Source organism: Phacochoerus africanus, chromosome X (assembly GCF_016906955.1).
Source record: "Phacochoerus africanus isolate WHEZ1 chromosome X, ROS_Pafr_v1, whole genome shotgun sequence".
NCBI classification, from domain to species: Eukaryota; Metazoa; Chordata; class Mammalia; order Artiodactyla; family Suidae; genus Phacochoerus; species Phacochoerus africanus.
In genome coordinates this window covers 115,190,751-115,212,320 of record NC_062560.1, presented here as the reverse complement: position 1 = coordinate 115,212,320, position 21,570 = coordinate 115,190,751, and the positions used below count along the sequence as shown (strand labels likewise).

At 46.7% G+C, this 21,570-nt stretch overlaps 1 protein-coding gene across 9 annotated transcripts in view; it reads right to left on the bottom strand.

The window, feature by feature from the left end:
• Positions 1-11,281: 11,281 nt before the first annotated feature.
• LOC125117911 (integrator complex subunit 6-like) overlaps positions 11,282-21,570 on the bottom strand; it is a 60,871-nt gene continuing 50,582 nt past the window's right edge. For 5 of the 9 annotated variants that reach the window (XM_047764047.1, XM_047764040.1, XM_047764041.1 and 2 more), the window contains 6 exons: positions 20,409-20,532; positions 18,585-18,727; positions 16,616-16,850; positions 13,769-14,143; positions 12,645-12,738; positions 11,282-12,246 (listed from right to left, as the gene is read on the bottom strand). In XM_047764047.1, coding sequence (XP_047620003.1) covers positions 12,138-12,246; positions 12,645-12,738; positions 13,769-14,143; positions 16,616-16,850; positions 18,585-18,727; positions 20,409-20,532 — 1,080 coding nt within the window. In that variant the 3' untranslated portion in view covers positions 11,282-12,137. Of the gene's footprint in view, positions 12,247-12,644; positions 12,739-13,768; positions 14,144-16,615; positions 16,851-18,584; positions 18,728-20,408; positions 20,533-21,570 lie in introns of those variants that run through there. The other 4 variants (XM_047764042.1, XM_047764045.1, XR_007132772.1 and 1 more) reach the window with 3 other exon arrangements.

The window sequence follows — 21,570 nt, the reverse complement described above, 5'->3', positions numbered from 1 at the left end:
AAAATTCTCCCCCCTCTCTGAGAGAGAGCAATCAAGGAAGAAGCCACTCTTGCAGTACTGATATGTAGCACCCAAAGAAATGTCCTCCCACCTCAAATGGAAGACGGAGCACCCAAGGAAGAGCCCCTCCACCACTAGAAAAATAGTCACTCCCCTCCAAACCATGGGCAGACATCCAGGCCACGTTGGAGAAGCCCAGCTGTGGCTCACAGAATGGCAGAGATGGCTTAGAGTCTCACACCCGTGGAATGTGCGGGAAATCCATGCTCTGGAACATGATATAGAGCCTGCAAGAATGAGGACTCCTCCCAGGCTGAGACACAATGTCCCCACTTCACTCTCCCCAAGCTGGGACATAGACTTTGATGGCAAAGTCCAGGTGTGAATCACTGAGTGGTGCAGAAGGCGTTTCGGTACCATAGCGTCAGAACCTACTGGAACTCTGACCTCATAAATTTGTGACAGAACACCCAGAGAAGATCCCTCCAACCCCCACCCCTGGGGGTGAGATAGAACCGCCAAGGAAAAATTCCCTCATTACAGAGCTGATACGAAGCATCCAAAGAAGAGCCCTTGGGTCTGAGAGAAAGCACTGGAAGGAGAACTCCACCCCCAGAGCTGGTACACGGAAACCGAGGAAGAGGGTCTCCCTCAAGCAACTGAGACAGAGGGTCCTAGGAAAAGTACCACCTGCAGGACTGAGACGGACCACCCAAGAGAGAGTTCCCAACCCGAGCAGAGGTTGGGAAGCAAACACCCTCCCCACCCAACATTACTGTAAGGAGCACCCAAGGCAGGGTCCCCCGCAGGCCTGAGACACAGCACCCAAAGGAAAACCAGTCATTTCCTACTCCTGGGCAGAGACAGAGCATCCATGGTAGCTGCTGCGCCACTTCATGGCTGCCGTGGAGCAACGAAGGAAAGCACCCCAACATCACTGAGCCCTCTACAGTGCATCCAAGCATCCAAGGGTTGGTCTCCCTCCCCCAGGCCAAGACTGAGCCCCAAGAACGTATCTTCCCTCAGGACTGAGAGAAAGAGAACGCTTGTGGAAAGTTCCCTCCTAGGGCTGAGATGGAGCATCTCAGACATAGCCCCAGCCCACAGAGTCTATGAGACAGAGCCGGGACCCATCCCCCTGTGGGTGGGGGTAGTGCAACAATGTAAGGGCTGTCTCCCAGGAAGAGTCGGGGATGGAGGGCCAATGAAATTCCTCCTCATGCCAAGATCGAGCATACAAGGAAGCACTCCCTCAAGGGTTGAAGCCTAGACCTTGTTGGAGAGACCCAGCTGTGACTCAATGTATGGCAGAGAATTTTCATGGTGCCACCTCTGAAATTAGAGATGAAGCATCCAAGGCAAAGTCCCTTGGCCCAGGGCTGAGGTAATTCACGGTGGGAAAAGTCTCTTCCAAAACATAGCTGAGCTAGCAGTGCCGTAGAGACAGCACCTCACTACAGGACTGAAATAAAATACTCGAGCAACACACACAAGGGGTACTTTTCCGCCCAAGGCAAAGTATCCCCACGCTCAGTGCTGAAATTCTCACCTGGCTGGAGGAGCCCGGCAGAAACTCACAGAATTGTCAGTGAAATTGTAGCGCTGCCACACCAGTGGAACTTTCTGGAATTCTGCCCCCCGGAAGTTTCTGGAAATCTTCCTTTGAGATGACCGGCAATGCCGTACACAGGTGTTTCACCAGAAGCAGTCTTATTGCCCCAGGGAGCTGTAAAGGAAGCTGCCGGCCATGGACTGGTGCTGGCCACACTGCCCTGCACCAGCCCGCCCTGGAGAAGCCAGGCGAGGTACAGAGGCTGATGCTGGAGAATCTTCAGGGCCAGGGGAAGCCCGCTGTGCCAGCAACTCAGAAGCAGAAAGCCAAACTTTCCCCTTTCACTGTCTCTGGCGCCATCTGGAGGTAAACTTCAGTAACAACTGCCACGAGGGGAAAAAATGTAAGGACCTTTTTTCTCAGAGCAGGACAAAAAGGTGAATTTGGAGCTTACAGGCAACATAACTATAGCTTTTTATTAAAAGAGTAAAAGAATAAAATCATATGGTAATCCTAAATAATGAAGAAAAATGGAGTTCCCGTCGTGGCGCAGTGGTTAACGAATCCGACTAGGAACCATGAGGTGGCGGGTTCGGTCCCTGCCCTTGCTCAGTGGGTTAGCGATCCGGCGTTGCCGTGAGCTGTGGTGTAGGTTGCAGACATGGCTCGGATCCCACGTTGCTGTGGCTCTGGCGTAGGCCGGTGGCTACAGCTCCGATTCAACCCCTAGCCTGGGAACCTCCATGTGCCGCAGGAGCGGCCCAAAGAAATAGCAAAAAGACAAAAAAAAAAAAAAAGTCAGTGGAGGAGTTCCCTGGTGGCCTGGTGGTTAAAGATTCAGCGTTGTCACTGCTGTGGCTCAGGGTCAATCCCTGGCCTGCGAACCTCCATATGCTGCAGGCCAGCCATGAATAAATGAAAAATAAGTCGGTGGAAACTACCCCACCCTAATTCCTTCGGGACTGCTAATGATTGAACCTCAGGAGTGAAAGGTTGTGTCAACCCCATCAGGAGAAGGAGAGTCACCAGGGGAAGAGCTTGTGAGGCTAAGAGCATGTGCAGTGGAAGAAGTAAACCGCAGGACCGTAATAACCACATGCAAAATCAAGGAGTGTAATGATTATGAGTATGGCTTGATTTTTGTATGAATTAATTCACATATATATTAACCACTTAATTTTGGTTTTGACACCCTCTCATCTTCTAACACAAGATGTGTTATTAACTATATTTTTCGGGATTTAAGGTACAGGATATTGGAGTTCCCACTGTGGCTCAGTGAGTTATGAACTCGATTAGTATCCATGAGGATGCGGGTTCAATCCCTAGCCTTGCTGTGCGCTGTGGTGTAGGTCGCAGATGTGGCTCGGATCCCATGTTGCTGTGGCTGTGGTGTAGTCTGGCAGCTGCAGCGCTGATTCGACCCCTAGCCTGGGAACCTCCATATGCTGCAGGTGTGGCCCTAAAAAGCAAAAAAAAAAAAAAAAAGATACAGGATATTAAACGGGGTTGTGAATCAGGTAAAAATAAATGAGCAAGACGAAAAGATAAGGCTTCGTGCCCTCTTTCAGAGAAGGGTTAGTGTTTTCTTGGTTGCGGGTGGGAGGGATGCATCAGATTAGGCAGATTATGACTCGGTTATTGGCTAAGGATTGTTTAAAGAGATGTTCGTAGGTGCCAAGATGACAAGAGGTGCCTGGTGTGATGTGTGCCCTTGGTGGGTGATTCGCACTACAGACACTTCCACTTCCTGCTCGTTTCCGGTCAGAGGGTGCCACGGGGAGATTCTGGGAGATGAGAGACTGTGGTGGAGGAGAGGCAGCACCCGTTTGGTGGCTCCGACCCATGGCTGCTGACCTGCACATCCTCTTCCTGGTATGAAGCAGCAGCGGGGCCTGCAACGTCTCTACCTTCCCCTGGACTCTCCCTCGGTCTCTCTGTCTTTCGGACCAGATGTTTACAGCTAGTTCCAGGAAGCAGGGCCCTGGTTTCTACAGGCACCCTTGTCACTAAGATTAGAGGCGACAAGAATGGAGATATATTTGTCTGTCTTGATGGGGTTCCAGATCATGTTTGTGGGTTTTAGTCTGTGCTTTTTCCTCCCCACCTCGATTGAGGTGACAGCACCTTTACAGAGGCTTCCTAACCACATGTCATAATCACATAAGTAAGGCCAGTTTTCTGTGACAGCAGCAGCAGCAACAACAGCATTTTCTCTCGTTGACTTCTAGAATTTGATAGTTTTCTCTCTGCTGATACATTGTGAACAGGAACTCATTTTTTTTCCCCACAGCCTTGGCACGCGGAAGTTCCTGGGCCAGGGATCAAACCCGCGCTACAGCAGTGACCCAAGCTGCTGCAACAACAACACTGGATCCTTAACCCACTGTGCCACAAGGGAACTCCAGTAACTCCTAATTTCTGTCTTTTACAATTTCCTTGTTCAGTTCAACATTTCCATATCAAGCATAATCAAATACCATGATTGGATTGTAAGTGTCTCAATCAGTTCCGGCTGCTATAACAGAATACCATAGAGCCAGTGGCTTAAAAACAACAGAAATTTATTTCTCACAGTTCTGGAGGGTGGGGGTCTGAGACTGGGGAGCCAGCACAGTTGACTTCTGGTGAGAACTCTATTCCAGATGACAGACTGCTGACTCGTATCTTCACATGGAAAAAAGAGCACACGGGAGCTCTCTGGGTCTCTTTTATAAGGGCACTAATCCCACTCACGAGGACTCCATCCTCACGACCTAATCACATCCAAAAGGCCCCACTTCTCTCTCTCTTTTTTCTTTTTCTTTTTTTTTTTTTTTTTATTGGTCGTTTTAGGGCCTCACCCATGGCATATGGAGGTTCCCGGGCTAGGGGTGTAGCCAGAGCCGGCCACAGCCACAGTCACGATCTGAGCCTCGTCTGCGACCTACACCATAGCTCACGGCAATGCTGGATCCTTAACCCCACCCACTGAGCAAGGCCAAGGATCAAACCTGTGTCTTCATGGATACTAGTCAGATTCGAGCCACGATGGGAACTCTAGAGGCCCGCTTCTAATACATCTCATTGGGATTCAGAATTTCAACTTGAGTTTTGGGGACACACTAACATTCAGTCTATTGCAGTAAGTGAGTTTCTTTAGACTTTGTATTTTTAGCATAGTTTTGGGCTCACAGCAAATTGAGAGGGGAACCGAGATTTCCCACATATCCCCGCCCCCTCGCATACACAGCCTCGGTCATTAGCAGCCTCCCCCATGAGAGGAGATATGTTTGTTACAACTGATGAAGCTGCATTAACGCTATAGTCATCCAGAGTCTGTAGTTTACATTAGGGTTCACTCTTTTTTTTTTTTTTTTTTGTCTTTTGAGGGCCGCACTTGAGGCATATGGAGGTTCCCAGGCTAGGGGTCCAACCAGAGCTATAGCCACCGACCTACACCACAGCCACAGCAACTCGGGATCCAAGCCACATCTGCGACCTACACCACATCTCACGGCAACGCCAGATCCTTGACCCACTGAGTGAGGCCAGGGATTGAACCCGCAACCTCATGGTTCCCAGTCGGATTCGTTAACCACTGAGCCACGACGGGAACTCCAGGATTCACTCTTGGTGTGGTTCATTCTGTGGGTTTGGATAAATGTACAATGTCATGTAATCATCATTATGGTATCATACAGAGTATTTTCACTGCCCTGAACACCCTCTGTGCTCCCCCTATTTATCCCTCCTCAATCCCTCCAACCTCCAGCATCCATTGGGCTTTTCATTGTCTCCATAGTTTTACCTTTTCCAAAATGGCATGTAGCTGGAATCACACAGCATCTGGTCGTCTCCTACTGGCTTCTTTCACTTAGGAATATGCACTTAAGGTTCATCTGTCTTTTCATGGCTTGCCAGCTCGCATCTCCTCAGCACCAAGAGATCTTCCATTGTCTGGTTGTACCCGTTTCTTTATCTATTCATCTGCTGAAGGACCTTGTGGGTGCTTCCAAGTTTGGGTGATTTAAAGTTGCTATAAACACCCACGTGCCAGTGTTTGTGTGACCATAAGTTCAACTCCTTTGGCTAAATATCAAGGCGAGAGATTGCTGGGTTCTGTAGCAAAAGTATGTTTCGTCTTGTAAGAAACTGCCAAACTGTCTTCCAAAGTGGCTGTATCATTTTGTGTTCGCACAGGCCATGAGAATTCCTATTGCTCCACAATCCTCAACAATATTTGGTAGTGTCACTGTCCTGGACTTTGGGCATTGTGATCAGAGTGTAGTAGCATCTCACTGTTGTTTTAATTTGCATTTCCTTGATGATATGATGGGCAACATCTTGTCCACAGAATATGCCAGTTTGCTATCCCTTTATCATCTTTGGTGAGATGACTGTTATCTTTGGTCCGTTTCTTTGTTTTTGTTTTTTTTCATTTTTTAAAGTTTTACTGAATAATAGTTGATTTACAATGCAGTGATATTTCTGCTGTACAACAAAGTGATTCAGTTAGACATATACACAGCCCATTCTTTTTCAGAATCTTTTCCCATATAGATTATCAAAGAATATTGGGTTGAGGAGTTCCCGTCATGGCTCAGTGGTTAACGAATCCGACTAGGAACCATGAGATTGTGGGTTCGATCCCTGGCCTCACTCAGTGGGTTAAGGATCCAGCATTGCCGTGAGCTGTGGTGTAGGTCAAAGACGAGGCTCAGATCCTGCGTTGCTGTGGCTGTGGTGTAGGTCGGCAGCTGTAGCTCCAACTAGACCCCTAGCCTGGGAACTTCCATGTGCCGCAGGTGTGGCCCTAGAAAAGGCAAAAAGACAATAAATAAATAAATAAATAAATAAATAAATAAATAAATAAATAAAATATTGGATTGAGTTCTCTGTGCTATACAGCAGGTCTCCGTTGCTTTGGCCCATTTTGTAGTCAGTTTGGTTTTTTTGTATTGCTGAGTTTTAAGAGCTTCTTTGTATATTTTGGAGAATAGTGCTTTATCGCAGATGTCTTTTGCAAAATTTTTCTCCCAATCTGTGACTTGACTTCCCATTCTCTTGACATTTTCTTTTGCAGAGCAGAATTTTTAACTTCAGTGAAGTGCAGCTTGTCAATTTTTCTTTCATGGATTGAGCCTCTGGGATTGTATCTAAAACTTATTTGCCATACCCGAGGTCCTCTAGCTTTTCTCTTATGTTATCTTCCAGGAATTTTATAGTTTCGCATTTTTACATCCAGGTCTCTGATCTATTTCATGTTAGTTTTCGTGAAGGGCATAAGGTCTGTGTCTAATTCATTTTGTTTTGTTTTGGCGGCATGTAGATGTCCAGTTTTTCCAGGACTATTTGTTGAAAAGACTATCTTGGTTCCATTGCATTGCTTTTGCTCCATTGTTAAAGAGCAATTGACAATTCTATGTGGGTCTATTTCTGACTTCTCTATTTCATTCCATTGACCTGTCCATTCTTTTGTCAATACCACACTTTCTTGGTTACTGTAGCTTTATAAGTCTTGAAGTCACGTGGCATCAGTCCTCCACCTTTGTTCTTTTCCTTCAATGTAGTGTGGGCTATTCTGAATCTTTTTATTTTCCATATAACCTTTAGAATCAGTTTATTAGTATCCACAAGATAACTTGCTGGGACTTTTTTTTTTTTTTTTTTTAAGAGCCACACCCATGGCATACAGAATTTCCCAGGCTAGGAGTTGAATTAGAACTGCAGCTGCTGGTCTACACCACAGCCACAGCAATGCTGGATCCAAGCTGTGTCTGTGACCTACACCACATCTCACGGCAATGCCAGATTCTTAACCCACTGAGTGAGGTCAGGGATCAAACCCAAATCTTCATGGATACTAGTCGGGTTCTTAACCTGCTGAGCCACAACAGGAATTCCACCTTGCTGGGATTTTGATTGGTATTGCATTGACTCTATAGATCAAACTGGGAAGGAATGACATCTTGAAAACCAAAAGCTGGAGTTTTTAACTCCCAGACTGGTTCACACTGAGCATCTAGCAATTTGTCAATTATAGTTCAGGTTTTCCAACCCCAACACTGGTTCTCATGCTGGTTTTTGGTCATGAATCTCTGCTCCAGGAAGCCATGACTCCCTGTTATTTGTCTGTCTCACCAATATTGGGGCTTTACACTACATCTTCCTGCTCTTATGGATCCAGGAATTGTTGATTTTTCAGTCTGTTCAGCTTTTTACTTGTTGTGACAGTGATGATTCCCAAGCTCTTTGCATGGGGAACCGGAAACCAGGAGGCAGTAATTAAAAAAAAAATTACTACATCTCATAATTTTTTATGGAAGGAATGTGAGCAGGGCAGATACTGGCAATCATTCTGCTCCATGTAGCATCAAGTGGCTTCAGATGGCAGCTGGGTCTCTTTGGAGCATCTTGTTGTTATTGTTAATTATACCTAAAATGTACCATTTAAAAATCTACATCCCAGGGAGTTCCTGTCATGGCTCAGTGGAAATGAATCCAACTGGTATCCATGAGGATGCAAGTTCAATCCCTGGCATCGCTCAGTGGGTTAAGAATCGGGCGTTGCTGTAAACTGTGGTGTAGGTTGCAGATGTGGCTTGGATCCTGCGTTGCTGTGGCTGTGGAGTAGGCCGGCAGCTACAGCTCCGATTCGACCCCCCCCCCCCCCAGCCTGGGAACCTCCATATGCCGCAGGTGCGGCCCTAAAAAGCAAAAAAAAAAAAAAAAAAAAAAATCCCAGTGACATAAAGTACATTTACAATGTTGTGCAACCGTCGCAGAACTAGCTGGTTCTAGAATTGTTTTACTATTCTAAAAAGAAATGTCATCAGCAGTCATTCCATTTCCCTCCTTCCCAGCCCCTTATAACCACTTACCTACTTTCTGTCTCTACGGATTTGCCATTTCCTGATATTTCATACAAAGGGAATCTTACAATATGTGTCCTGTTGTGTCTGGCTTCTTTCACTTAGCATCATGCTTTCTTGCTTGCTTTCTTTTTCATTTTTTGGCTGCCCTGCGGCACATGGAGTTCCCAGGCCAGGGATCAGATCCGAGCCGCAGTCATGACCTAGGTCACAGCTGTGTTGGGCCAGGGACCGAACCTGCGACCCAGCGCTCCAAGAGGCTGCTGATCCCATTGCACCACAGCAGGAACTCCAGCATCATGCTTTCGATATTCATCCATGCTGTAGCATGTCAGTACTCCATTCAATCTCTCTATATCCTCAACCCTTGTTCTTTTTCTTTTTATGACCATCGTTGCAGGTGCGAAGTGTTATCTCATTGTGGGTTGGATTTGCACTTCCCCAATGACTAATGATATTGAGCATCATTTCTTGTGCTCATTGGCCATTTGTATATACTTTTAGAGATACGTCTTTTCAAGGTCTTTGCCTTTTTTTTTTCTTAGATTGTCTTTTTGTTTTTGAGTTGAAAGAATTCTTTTTATATCATGGATACTAGACACTTATCAGATGTGTGCTTTGCAAATATTTCCCCCCATCCTATGGGCTATCTTTTCACACTCATGACAGAGTCCTTTGAGGCACAAGAGCTTTTAATTTTGAAGTCAAATAATCTGTAAGTCAAAGCCAAATTATTTACATTTTTCTTTGGTTGCTTTATGTGTTTGGTTTCTTGTTTAAAAAACTATTGCTAAATCTAAGATCATAAAGTATTACTCCAAAATTTCCTTCTAAGGATTTTGTGGTTTTAACTCTTACAGTTAAGTATTGATTCCTTTTTAGTTAATTGTTTATATGGTATGAGGTGAGAATCTAACTTGTTACTGATTTCTAGTTTGACTCTACTATGGCAAAGAAGATCCTTTGTATGATTTCAATTTTATAAAATGTATTGAGACTTGGATTGTGGCTTAATTTATGGTCAAATCTTAGTTGCCATGAGTATTTGAGAAGAATATATACTCTGCTATTTTGATGTGGGCTGTTTTTTGTTTTGTTTTTGTTTTAGTGTTTAGGGCTGCACATGCAGCATATGGAAGTTCCCAGGCTAGGGGTCCAACTGGAGTTGCAGCTGCCAGCCTACACCACAGCCACAGCAATATAGAATCCAAGCCATGTCTGCAACCTACAGCACAGCTCAGAGCAATGCTGGATCCTTAACCCACTGAGCAAAGCCAGGGATTGAACCGGCATCCTCATGGATGCTAGTCGGGTTTCTAACCACTGAGCCACAAGGGGAACTCCAGTGTGGGCTGTTTTATAGGTGTCTATTAGACCTAATTGGTTTATAGTGTCTTTCAAGTCATCTACTTACTTATTGATCTTCTGATTCGTTGTTCTAGCCATTTATTGGGCTGAGTCTAAAGATTAGTCAGAGGTGAAGTCTAATGGTCTTCTCCAGTCTTTTCTGACTGAGTCCTGCCCTGGGCATACACATGGTTTTCCAGATACCCAGGTATATATGGGAGCATTTCAAAGCCCTTATGTTTCAAAGAATCTCACACCTCAGTTTTTCTTTCTTGGATTTTGGCATGTTGTTTGCCATGGGCATTGGCAGGTAAGTCTCTTGCCTTTCAATGTTTTTGAGGAACACCCTTCAGATAGCTGCTTCTCTGCCCTAAGAGAGTTTGGAGTTAGGCGAAAGCAAAGCAATAAATCCCCGCAAATAGCAAATGCTGGAGAGGATGTGGAGAAAAGGAAACCCTCCTACACTGTTGGTGGGAATGTAAATTGGTACAATCACTGTAGAAAAAAGTATGGAAGTTCCCCCAGAAAACTAAAAATAGAACTACCATATGATCCAGCAAGCCCACTCCTGGGCATATGTCTGGACAAAACTATAATTCAGAAAGATAACATGCACCCATAGCAGCACTATTAACAATAGCCAAGACATAGAAACAACCTAAATGTCCATCAACAGATGAATGGATTAAGAAGATGTGGCACACACATACAATGGAGTACTACTCAGCCATAAAAAGAATGAAATAATGCCATTTGCAACAACATGGATGCAACTAGAGATTCTATACTAAGTCAGAAAGAGAAAGACAAATACCATATGATATCACTTGTATGTGGAATCTAATATATGGCAAAATGAACCTATCTACAGAACAGAAAGAGACTCACAGACATGGAGAACAGACTTGTGGTTGCCCAGGGGGAGGAGGAGGAAGTGGAATGGATGGGAAGTTTGGGGTTGGTAGATGCAAACTATGACGTTTAGAATGGATAAGCAAGGAGGCCCTACTGTACGGCACAGGGAACTATATTTAATCACTTGTGATAGAACATGACAGAAGATAATATAAGAGAGGGAATATATACATGACTGGGTCACTTTGCTGTTCAGCAGAAATTGGTACAACACTGTAAATCAACTATACTTTTAGAAAAAAGAAAAAAAAATCAATCCCCTTGGGTCAGTCCTTCAGGGAGCCCTCTAGACAGGTTGAAACAGACAAACGCAATTTCAATGGCTTTTCTCATGACTCAACATTCCCTCGGTTGCTGTAAACCTCTGTCTTCCAGAGTTCCAACCAACTTGATTCTGCTCATTTTTACCAGTGTTTTCAGTATTTCTGGAGAGGGGCTAACCCCGAGAGTACGCTACCCCACCATTTTCACCAATATCCTTCAGTTCTACAAGTGACGTTTTGACGTTTAAGTCCTTACACTAACGTCTTAACCCAGGGTGCACTTTTTTCTTTCCCCCAAAAGGAATAACAAATCACAAGAAAGAGAAAGCAAGAAGTTTCTTGAGCGTTAATGAACTTGTGAAAAATCAATAAAATGATTTATTTTATATATGCAAAGTCAAAATCTCTTTGTACACTTAATTTTTTTGCAAATGAATACAAACATCACAATACTGCTCCATATAAACCTTTGTATAAACATTAAAGGAAATATATACACTATTTTTTTTTTTTAGTGCTTCTGAAGCACAGAATGCCTAAGTCCACCTGAAGATTCTCTGTTGTCACATACGAGAACAAACGTCAGGGCCTGGGGCAGCCTCAGGTGCACTTTGCAATGTCTCTAGACAAAATAGAAGAAAGTTGGAGGTAGATTGTTTACTGACTCTCCCTGCCCCTCCCACGGCGAGATAAGTTACCTGAATAGCAGCTTTCTTGCTCTTGGATCCAAACTGTCCTGAATATTGCATGTTTGAAAAGGCACAACTAGGAATTGTTGAAAACTTTGTTCAGCACACACAAGATAACTAGTTGGAATCTGAACACCTATTCTTTCGAAAGGACACCGTTTAAGAGCACCAAGTCACTCTGGAAATGCCCAGGACAGCCAAGTTCAAGAGTGAACCCTTATCCCAAAAAGTGTGGTAGGGGCGACAGTGTTGACAATTTCACCTGCTGGATGAATCACATCACCTTCCTCACTTGGGAAAAGGAACCACAAAACTACAAATTAATACCTTCCAAGAAAATGCATGGGGCAAAAGCCAGCTTTTACTGCCAGAGAATCATATGCCAAAAAGCTCCACTGCTTTTTCTTAGCCTCTGGAAGGCAGTTCCCTTGACTAAAATATTCTAGGATATTCAACAATATCCTGCTCCAGCCTGCAGCACAGAAAGCTTGTTCTTTTTTTCTCCTTGCTCTTTGCATTAACATGATGATCTGCTGTTGATGTGATTGACGTTGAGGAGAAGGTGATGTGATTCTATTTTTTCTAGTACCTTCTCAAGGTACTGAATTAAGACTCGTCTTTTGAACCTAAGAATAAATAAAAAGAAATTTTATTAACCAAAAGGTCCTTAAAGCACTTATGATGTGTAAGGCACTGTTCAGGGTACAAAGTGGAACTGACAATCTAAGTGGGAAATAGAAAATGTATCTTCATGTAAAGATAGGGCTTAGCCAATACCAACAGTGCCAACTGAGTGCCCAAGCCCACCTCAAAGTGTGAAGAGTCTAGAAGGTTCCATAGACTCGGATGAGTGAGTTGGACTCAGATAATATCAATCTAAAGGCCTCTGGAGACAGGTGTAACTGTGAGGCAGGGCCAGGGCTTAGAAACGCAAGGCAGTACCAGTTCCTCTGCCTGTCTTCCAGTGGGCCCTACTGCTTAAAAGAGAAAAAAGCCACAATGAAGAGTTCCCCCTTATACCTACCTTGCAGCTTCCTTGATGGTAAATTCAACAAATTGTTTCTTGACTGCAAGAGGTCCTTGCACTCCTTCAAGCAAAACGAAAATTCTTTCATACCCTGAAGATATTTAAAAAGTAGTGTTTTTAAAAATATGGATGGAAAACTAAAATTCAGCCTTCACACATCCTCAGAAATCATTCTTCATGTGTGGTAAGTTAGGTACAGTTTGTATTTTCAGCACTCAAATCAAAACATCTGCATATATCTGCTAGGGAAACTCTTGTCTGAGAAATGGCCCCCAAGGTTGTCCATGTCCTAATTCTGGGAACCTGTGAACATGTTACCTTATATGGCAAATGACACTTTACTGTGCAGATGTGATTAACTTACGGATCTTGAGACAGGGAGGTTATCCAAGTTTATGCATGCAGACCCAGCGTACTCACAAACATCCTTACGACAAGGAGGCCATAGAGAAAAGATACAAGGATGGCAGCAGAGCTTAGAGAGGAGAGAAGGGGCTAGAACAGCTGGCTCGAAAATAGAGGAAGGGGCCACCAGCTGAGGAATACAGACAGGCAGCTTCTAGAAGCTGGAAAAAGGCAAGAAAACATCCTCCCTAGAGCCTCCAGAAGGAACGCTGGCCAGCCAACACCTCCACTTTGGCCCAGGGAAAAGCACTGTAGATCTGCCTTCCACAACGATAACTATGACATAATACAGTTTTGAGCCACAAAGTTTGTGCTAACTTGTTACAACAGCGAAAGGAAACTGTTAGGATAAACAAGCTGGGGCGGGGGTGGAGAGAAAGGTGTATGGGGTGTTTTTAGGTAAAGCAAAGGCATCATTTTAAATTATGTGAAAACCCAATACTTCCCCAAAATGCACCTCAAGAGATACCTTGAGTCTATTGCGAATCATAAAATGAGGAGCTCCCGTCGTGGCTCAGCGGGTTAAGAGCCCAACGAGTATCCCGGAGGACATGGGTTCCATCCCTGGCCTACCTCCGTGGGTTAAGGATCTAGCGGGGGGGGGGGGGGGGGGGGGCTGAGCGCCTCGGCTCCCCTTTGACCCCTAGCCTGGGAGCCTTCGTATCAGGAAAGGGACCTCACATGACATTACTGGTGCATGTTCTTTCACTACTTACGTCGTCCGAATTTTCGAACTTCCTTCATTAACTGGTGTTTTATATCAGCATTGATTCCCTGGGCCATGGCAGGAGTCATTTGCAAAGTATTTGGCCCAGGTTCCAAGGCAGAGGTCGTCGGGGCTTTTTGATCGTCTACAGGGACACTGCAGTTTGGGGCTCCTCCCAGGAGCGCATTGCAGGCGGCCTTGTGAATTAGATGGTCTTTCCTTAGGTCCGTGAAACCATCAGCCAGAGACTCGAACTGGCCGGGCGGGACGGCGTCTCCGGCCACATTCAAAAGCTCCGGCGCAGCAGGTTTGGACAAGAAGGCGTCCGGCGAGAGGCGACCATTCTCCAGCTTCTCCTCAGGGCCCTCGGGAGCGACGGGAACATCTGGAAAGCAAAGGCGGACGTTGCGCTGTGAGGCGGCAGAGCGACCCCACAGATCCCGGGGCTCCTCAGTTTTGAGGACATTGTTTCGGAGAGCCCTCGAAGCGGGCTCGGGAAGGCGAGGCGACAAGAGCGCGGCCTTCTCTCTGCGGCGCCACGAATACATATGGAACAAAAGAAAGGGCGGAGACGAACAGACATTCTCAGATCCCCGGCGCGGAGGGTTTGGCTGCAGCTTGGGCTTTCCGAGCTGAAAAGCAGCAAGTCTCGCGTGGAGTCATGAAATTTCTGGAATTTACCTATAAAATGCCACGCTCTATACAGGCCGCGCTCAGGCTCCCTCCTCCTACCTCAGACGTTCTGAGGAGCCCGAGGAGGTGGCCGTTAGGTCTGGAGGCTCTTTAGGTCCTCCATCGCCCGAGTCCCTGTCCGCCCGGGGGCCTCTCCCGCATCTTTCCTGGCGCAGAAAAGCGCACTTCCTTGTGCTCCGGCCCTGGCACCTCTCCTCCAGGGGCTCATCCTCCTCCGGGCCGGGCACCGTGCCACGAGCTGGGGGGGCGGCAGCCGGCAGGACACACAGAAGCAGTCCTTGCCCTGGGGGGACGGACGTTCACTCTCACGGGGAGGCCAGGCAGCAAGTGTCCCGTGACCCAAGCCCGCAATTCCAGCCCGGGTTCGTCTGAGGGAAGGAGCACGCGGGGCCGGGGCACAGAGGGCAGGCCGCGGGCCTCGGTGGACCACGAGGGCGGCCAGGGCCCTCTGAGGACGTGTCCTGTGGGCAGAGCCTGGAGCGGGGCGAGCCGGCCTGTGCCCAGGCAGAGGAAGAGGTCCGGGCTGCGGGAAAGGCGAGCGTGGGAGCCCAGGCGTGGAGGAGCCGGGATCAGAGAGCAAAGGACAGGGGCCGAGAGAGCAAGGGGGACTCGTGCCAGGAGAGGGTGGCGCGGCCAGGGCGAGCAGAGCTGGTAGACTGTAGTCAGGAGGTCAGACTCTGTCCTGAGTGCCCGGGGAAGGTGACGGTGGGCTTGCAGGATGGACATGGCGCCATCTGATTCCCGCCCTGACATGACTGCTCTGGCTATGCGACAGAAAATGGGTTCGATGAGAAGATGGGATGCAGGGAGATCAGATAAGAAGCCACTGCAGTAGCCTGGGGGCAGGTGCTGGCAGCGAAGACTAGCGGAATGGAGAGCAGTGGTGGGATGCGGGACTTATACTGGGCATCAAGTTGCCTGGACTTGCCAAGGGGTGGGAAGTCAGAGAAAATTAAAAGAGAAATCATGGTGGGTGTAAGTTTTTCCACCTGGATCACCGGGTAAATAATCACATCAGGGCGTGCAGGTGCCAGAGCACAACTGCTCATGAGAGTGGATGGTCTCCACCTCTTCCTGATCGGTTTCGGTGACCTCCTGCTAAGAGCGGGCCATCAGTAATGTTGGCATCACGCACAGCGTGGAGTTCTGCAAACACTGCAGTCTGGTGCTTCTCCACTCTCCCAACCAGTACACCCAGAGACCGATGGCTGTTAGAGCTTTGCCACCGCCCGGCTGGATGGCGCCACTGAGCACACTGGGGAAGGTGCCAGCAGAGCTGCTTTAGAGAGAGGGAAGGTTGGGGGTTGAGCTGAAACACGTGATGCCTATTGAGTTTTATGTGTTTTAGTCCAACAGCTAAGTGGAGACATCATGTCCATGGTTAAATTTGAGTCTGGAGTTCAGAGCCAGAGGTAGTCTAGAGTTAGACATGAGCCGCTGAAGTGTAATCTTATCTAAAGCCCTGAGACTGCATAGCATGGCCTAGGGATAAAGGACAGTGAGGAGGAACGGGTCGAGGCCCAAGCTTTGGCTTTCTATACTATTTAGAGGCAGGAAAGTCAGCATGAAACCAGCAAAAAGAGGATGAAAAGGAGCCACTGTCAAAGGCAAAAGAGGACCCAGAGTTTGTGGTGTCTGGGGACCCAAATAAGTTTCCACAGTGGAGGGAGTGAACAACGGTCAAAGGACACTAGGAAGAGATGGCAATCCTGGGGACCTTGAGGGACCTGTTTCAGCAGAGAAGGCCCAGCCAGCCTGCACCGGCTTAGAGCATGGAGAGATGCAGACAGGGAGAGCACGGGCAGCCCCATCCTCTTCTCCAGCCCATGTGCTCCTGCTGCTTCGGGAGCCCACTTTATCGCCCTGATGTGCGCAGCCCTGGCCAAGCAGACACGGCCATCTCTCTCCATTTCTCCATCTTGTATTCATGGCCATGTCAACAGGGATCTTCCCCCTTCTTCCTCCCCATGCAGATTGAGATCCTTGAAACAGGGTCTCTGCCCCCACAACAGGGCCCTTCGTACCTACCCCATCGATGATTTAATAATGGTTTACTTAATGAACAAAAACTGACGTCAAGAGAAATGAGTACAAAGGAAAAGAAAACTGTTTAGTGTCTTAGTCCTCTAGGAGCCATAAGGAAATCACAACCACTACTCTATACCTGTATGTACAAGGGTGGGTTTTATGAGGTTTGGATAAGATGGGAACCACGAGGCTGAGGGTGGTCCCTTTCCGCCCACATGGTTAGTTACAGTAGGTGGTGTTTGTGGTTTCCTCAACAGCAGGGACATACTCCGCCTTCTCTTAGATGACAAAGGACTGCTGGGTTCTCCAGGACGTTTCACTTTGTTTTGTGGCCCTGCTACAAACTCATCTGCTTCATCAATCATCATTCCCTAAAAAACATCAATGAACATATTCCGTTAAAGACAACAGGTACTCTTCATATGCATATACGATCATGCATTACATCAGCAATCTAGATCCTAATGATGGGCCAAAGGTTTGCAGTGCCCCACTCAGACAGTTCACAGAAAATGCTACTCAGTTTTAATCCAGGAGTAAGCAGGGAACCAAAATGTAAGGTCATGTCCAAGGTCAAACATAACACAATCATGATTAACCAGGAAGCCTGGGGAATGAGCAACTCTTATCAACCAAAAGGGGAATAAACCCCGTTACCTTTCTAAAGAAGCACAAACCATTTTGCATCAACACTTGGTAAGGGAAATAATTCTCCTTGGTGGGCTTTTGTGCTTTAAACTCATCATTAAGAAATATCGATCGTCACTGTACAGAGCACTGCATGTAAGTGGTGAAGGGCAGGTAGACAGGAAATGCCATTCCCCCAAAAGCAGCCTCACAGACATTCAAACATGTCTGCCTTGGTGCTGGACAGAAACGAGGGCTGGGGCTTTTCACCCTTGGGAATCGATAAAAGATGAGAGCCGCAGTATAGAAGGTTAACTAAGAGCTAGCTGGTCTCATTCAAGGATAACCCAAGAATATGCACTCCCAGTATGTGAATAAAACCATGATCAATGACTTTTCTAAAGCATTTCCCAAAGCAAAACAGTACAGAAAGGGGAAAACACATTCATCGCGCACGTGCCACGTGTCAGGTAATGTTCAAAACGGCGTACGTGTGCGAACGCAATACTCCACACGGCTCTACCAGTTAGGTGTCATAGTTATCTCCAGTGCTACAAATGAGGAAACCAAGACACACAAAGATGAAGAAACAATTGAGGATTTGGGCGAAGTAGATCTTTCAGTCTCATTTTGCTACAGAAGTCATTGTCGCATGGTCTCCTCCATGAACACAGATACAATCCCCCTACATCTACACACGTATATGGTCAAGTCAGAGTAGCTCTCACATCATATACACAGAAATAGAGCCCCCCCACACACACATATACACCTCTTGCATTTATATCTCTGGTAGGACAATTCAATAAAGTGACATCACCTAGTACTTCCATTTCAGCACTGTCTAGATAGACCATTAGAAATCTGAACGATATAAACAGAGGAAATAAATGGTGGCCTCGATATTAGATAACTTGGTTGTGGAGGTGGGAACAAATAGAGACTGTGGAGCTGGAAAATGGGGGATTAAATCCTGGCTCTTATCAACTGTGTCACTTGGGGTGAGTCATCTGAGCACTGGGAGCTTTGATTTCTTCCTATTATAGGGCAGATAGTAATGCTCATCTGCAAAAGAGTTATGAGTATTGGAGTTCCTGTCTTGGTGCAGTGGTTAATGAATCCGACTAAGAACCATGAGGGTGCGGGTTCGTTCCTTGGCCTCGCTCAGTGGGTTGAGGATCCAGCATTGCCGTGAGCTGTGGTGTAGGTCGTGGATATGGCTTAGACCCTGCCTTGCTGTGGCTGTGGTGTAGGCCAGCAGCTACAGGTCTGATTTGACCCCTAGCCTGGGAACCTCCATATGCCACGGGTGCGGCCCTAGAAAAGAGAAAGAAAGAAAGAAGGAAGGAAGGAGGGAAGGAAGGAAGGAAGGAAGCAAAGAAAGAGGAGAACCTCTGATTTATATATATCTTGCCGTAAAGAAAGGAATGATAGCAAGCATATCACGATTTAGGCAGACATGGAAATAGGTATCCCACCTTCTTATCTTGTTTAAATGGATTTCCAAAAGTGTGTAGTCTTTTTGGTTGATCTGGATCGATCTCTCGAAGTGGAGAAGCCAATGTCTTTAGATATTCCTGGTAGTTCCCCATTTGTGCAACTGGAACACTATGAAGGGAATCTGTAAAATCACCAGGAAAGAAACAGGTGCTGGACAGCTGCAGAGTATGGTCTTTTTAGGAAGACACGGTCACAGTCTGGCTTAGCATTGTGTATCTTGGCAACCCCTCGTCTAAAATCTGGGATCCTAGGTCCTAAAATCATCCCTCTTCATCCTCCTCAGTACTCAGTCTACCATCACTACTGCCTACAAGCTCAAATCACTAGGCCAAGAACAATTCCTTTACTTGTCACAACAGGTTTGAGAATGGGCTGACATTCCTCAGACCACCCTGCCAGCTCAGAGCACCCTCTGTGTTCTGTGTTTTGCAGAGCCCAGGCTCCACAGTTTTCTTGTATCCCCCAGAGAACTTTGCTTAGTGGGACTCATCCTCTTGGAAAATCTGATTAAATCTATAGGCTATCTTCCTAGAAAAGCCCTTTCCCCTCCCCATCCCCCCACCACCACCAATAAAACCCTGGCATATAAATACAGGAGGTTGGCTTGGCTAAGATGTACTCATTTTAATGGACAAACAACCCTGTTTAAAATGAACAAAATGAAAATAAATAAATAAATAATTTTTTAAAATTAAAAAAAATAATAAAATGAACAAAACAGAGCAGAGGGGACTTTCACACCATCAGGAATTACACCGGACAACGTATCCGGTTCATTCTTTCATGTAAATGAGGAATGTGAATTTAACACATCACTGTAAGCTGCGTGGTATAGTGTTGGGGTGAGCAATTCCAAAATCTAATAGACTTAGGTTCTGCCACTTTCCAACTCACTATACCTGGGCAAACAAACGGCTAAAATGCTTACTCTCAGTTCCAGGGTCCATAAAATGGACATAAAAACAGCATCAATCAGAGTTCCCATCGTGGCTCAGTGGTTAACAAACCTGACTAGTACCCATGAGGATACAGGTTTGATCCCTGGCCTTGTTCAGTGGGTTGAGGATCTGGCATTGCCATGAGCTTTGGTGTAGGTCACAGATGCAGCTCAGATGCCACGTTGCTGTGGCTGTGGCGTAGGCCAGCAGCTATAGTTCCAAGTCAGCCCCTAGCCTGGGAACCTCCATATGCTGTGGTGCGGCCGTAAAATCACAAAAGACAAAAACAAACAAACAAACAAACAAAAAAAAACCCAACATCAATTTCATGGGGCTGTTTTGAGACTTACAAGCACTAAAGCATGTATAATGTAATATATGTGCTGATTTGGAGTTCCCATTGTGGCTCGGTGGGTTAAGAACCCAACTAGTATCCATGAAGATGAGAGTTTGATCCCCGGCCTCTTGATCCCTGGCCTCACTCAGTGGGTTAAGGATCGGCTCAGAGGGTTAAGGATCTGGTGCTGCCGTGAGCTGTGGTGTAGGTCGCAGATGCGCCTTGTATCCTGCATTGTTGTGGCTGTGGTGTAGGCCGGCGGCTACAGCTGCAGTTCAGCCCCTAGCCTGGGAACCTCCATATGCCGCAGGTGTGGCCCTAGGAAAAAAAAAAGCCAAAAAAGTAATGTATGTGCTGATTAAAGCACACTTCCCCTTAAACCCCAAAACAGTAAACTTGTACATGGGTAGAGGAAGGGATTCAGGGAAGAGTATGACGAAATAATGTACTCTTAGGTAACAAACGTCTTTGTGTAAGTCCGGCTTGACACTTTCCTAATCAGCAAACATACTCCCTTGTTCACTTACCTTCATCTTGTCCGACAATAGACTTGTGTGTTTTCAGCAGATTGGATCGCATTCTGGTTAACTGGTCTAAAAGACCTCTACGTGGAATATCATAAGCATTTCTGTATGTCTGAGGTTTCAAATCCTATTTGAGATGAAACAATCTCAGTTACTCCTGAGGCTTTGAATAGAGAAATGTAATTTTTAATCCTCTTAGAATCTTAGTGACGAGAGGGCTATTCATTACAGCTCACACAGCGGGAAGGTGGCCTTTGCTGGCCTTGCTCTGCACGCGAGTACAGCCACAGAGTACTACAGCCGCCGGGGGTTCCCTCTGTCAAGGGCGTCCCTGAAAACACCAGGTCCCGAGGTTCGCGCCTGGGGCCGCCTTGCCGGCCCGCTGCTTGTACCAGGCGCTTCCCCGGGCAGCCGTGGAGGTGAGCTGCTGGGATGGCCATCCAGGAAGCAATGGCTGAGGCTACAAGGGCTGCGATGAGCCGAGCACCTCCTGCTGCAGGACCTTAGGGAGCTGCTGCTGCATTCGAGCCGAGGCCACGCCCTTCCCCGGCTGCCCCCGGCCAGCGACTGAGAGTGGCCGGGGTGTTGGGGCCTGGCCAGGTCTGCCCAGCGAGGACCTCCTCTGTGGGAAATGGAGGTGCCAGAGGTCCCTGTTGGGCTGGCCAAGACTTTCTAGAAGCTATACTGATGTTTGCGGCATTCCACCTTCCTTCCTTCCTCCGTCCTCTCACAGTGCTAGCTCCGCAGAACCATCTGGATGTTAACAAACATCTGGTCCTGTCCCAAATGTCCACGGAGACAGCTGGTCCAGACCAAAAGGTCCTTGATATGTGGTCCTGTCCAGAACCACTGGCATGAACCAGATATGCTCATGAATATTTTTTGGATTGGACCAAATTTCAAGGACTTTTTAGTGTGGACCAAATGGCTGCACGGACACTGAATGTTCTGCCAGGGATCTGAAGGCTCTCCCTGCTTACTCCTTCATCTTTCACAGACCTAACTCCCCAAATACATCACGTACATTTAATTCCTTATCGGCATCTGTTGCCAATCCGCAACTGGTCCATTAATAGCTATGATGGCCAAAACAGGATCGTAATTATCTCAAAACTAGAGTAATATGAAAGACATAAATGCCTCAGACAAGTTCAAACACATACAA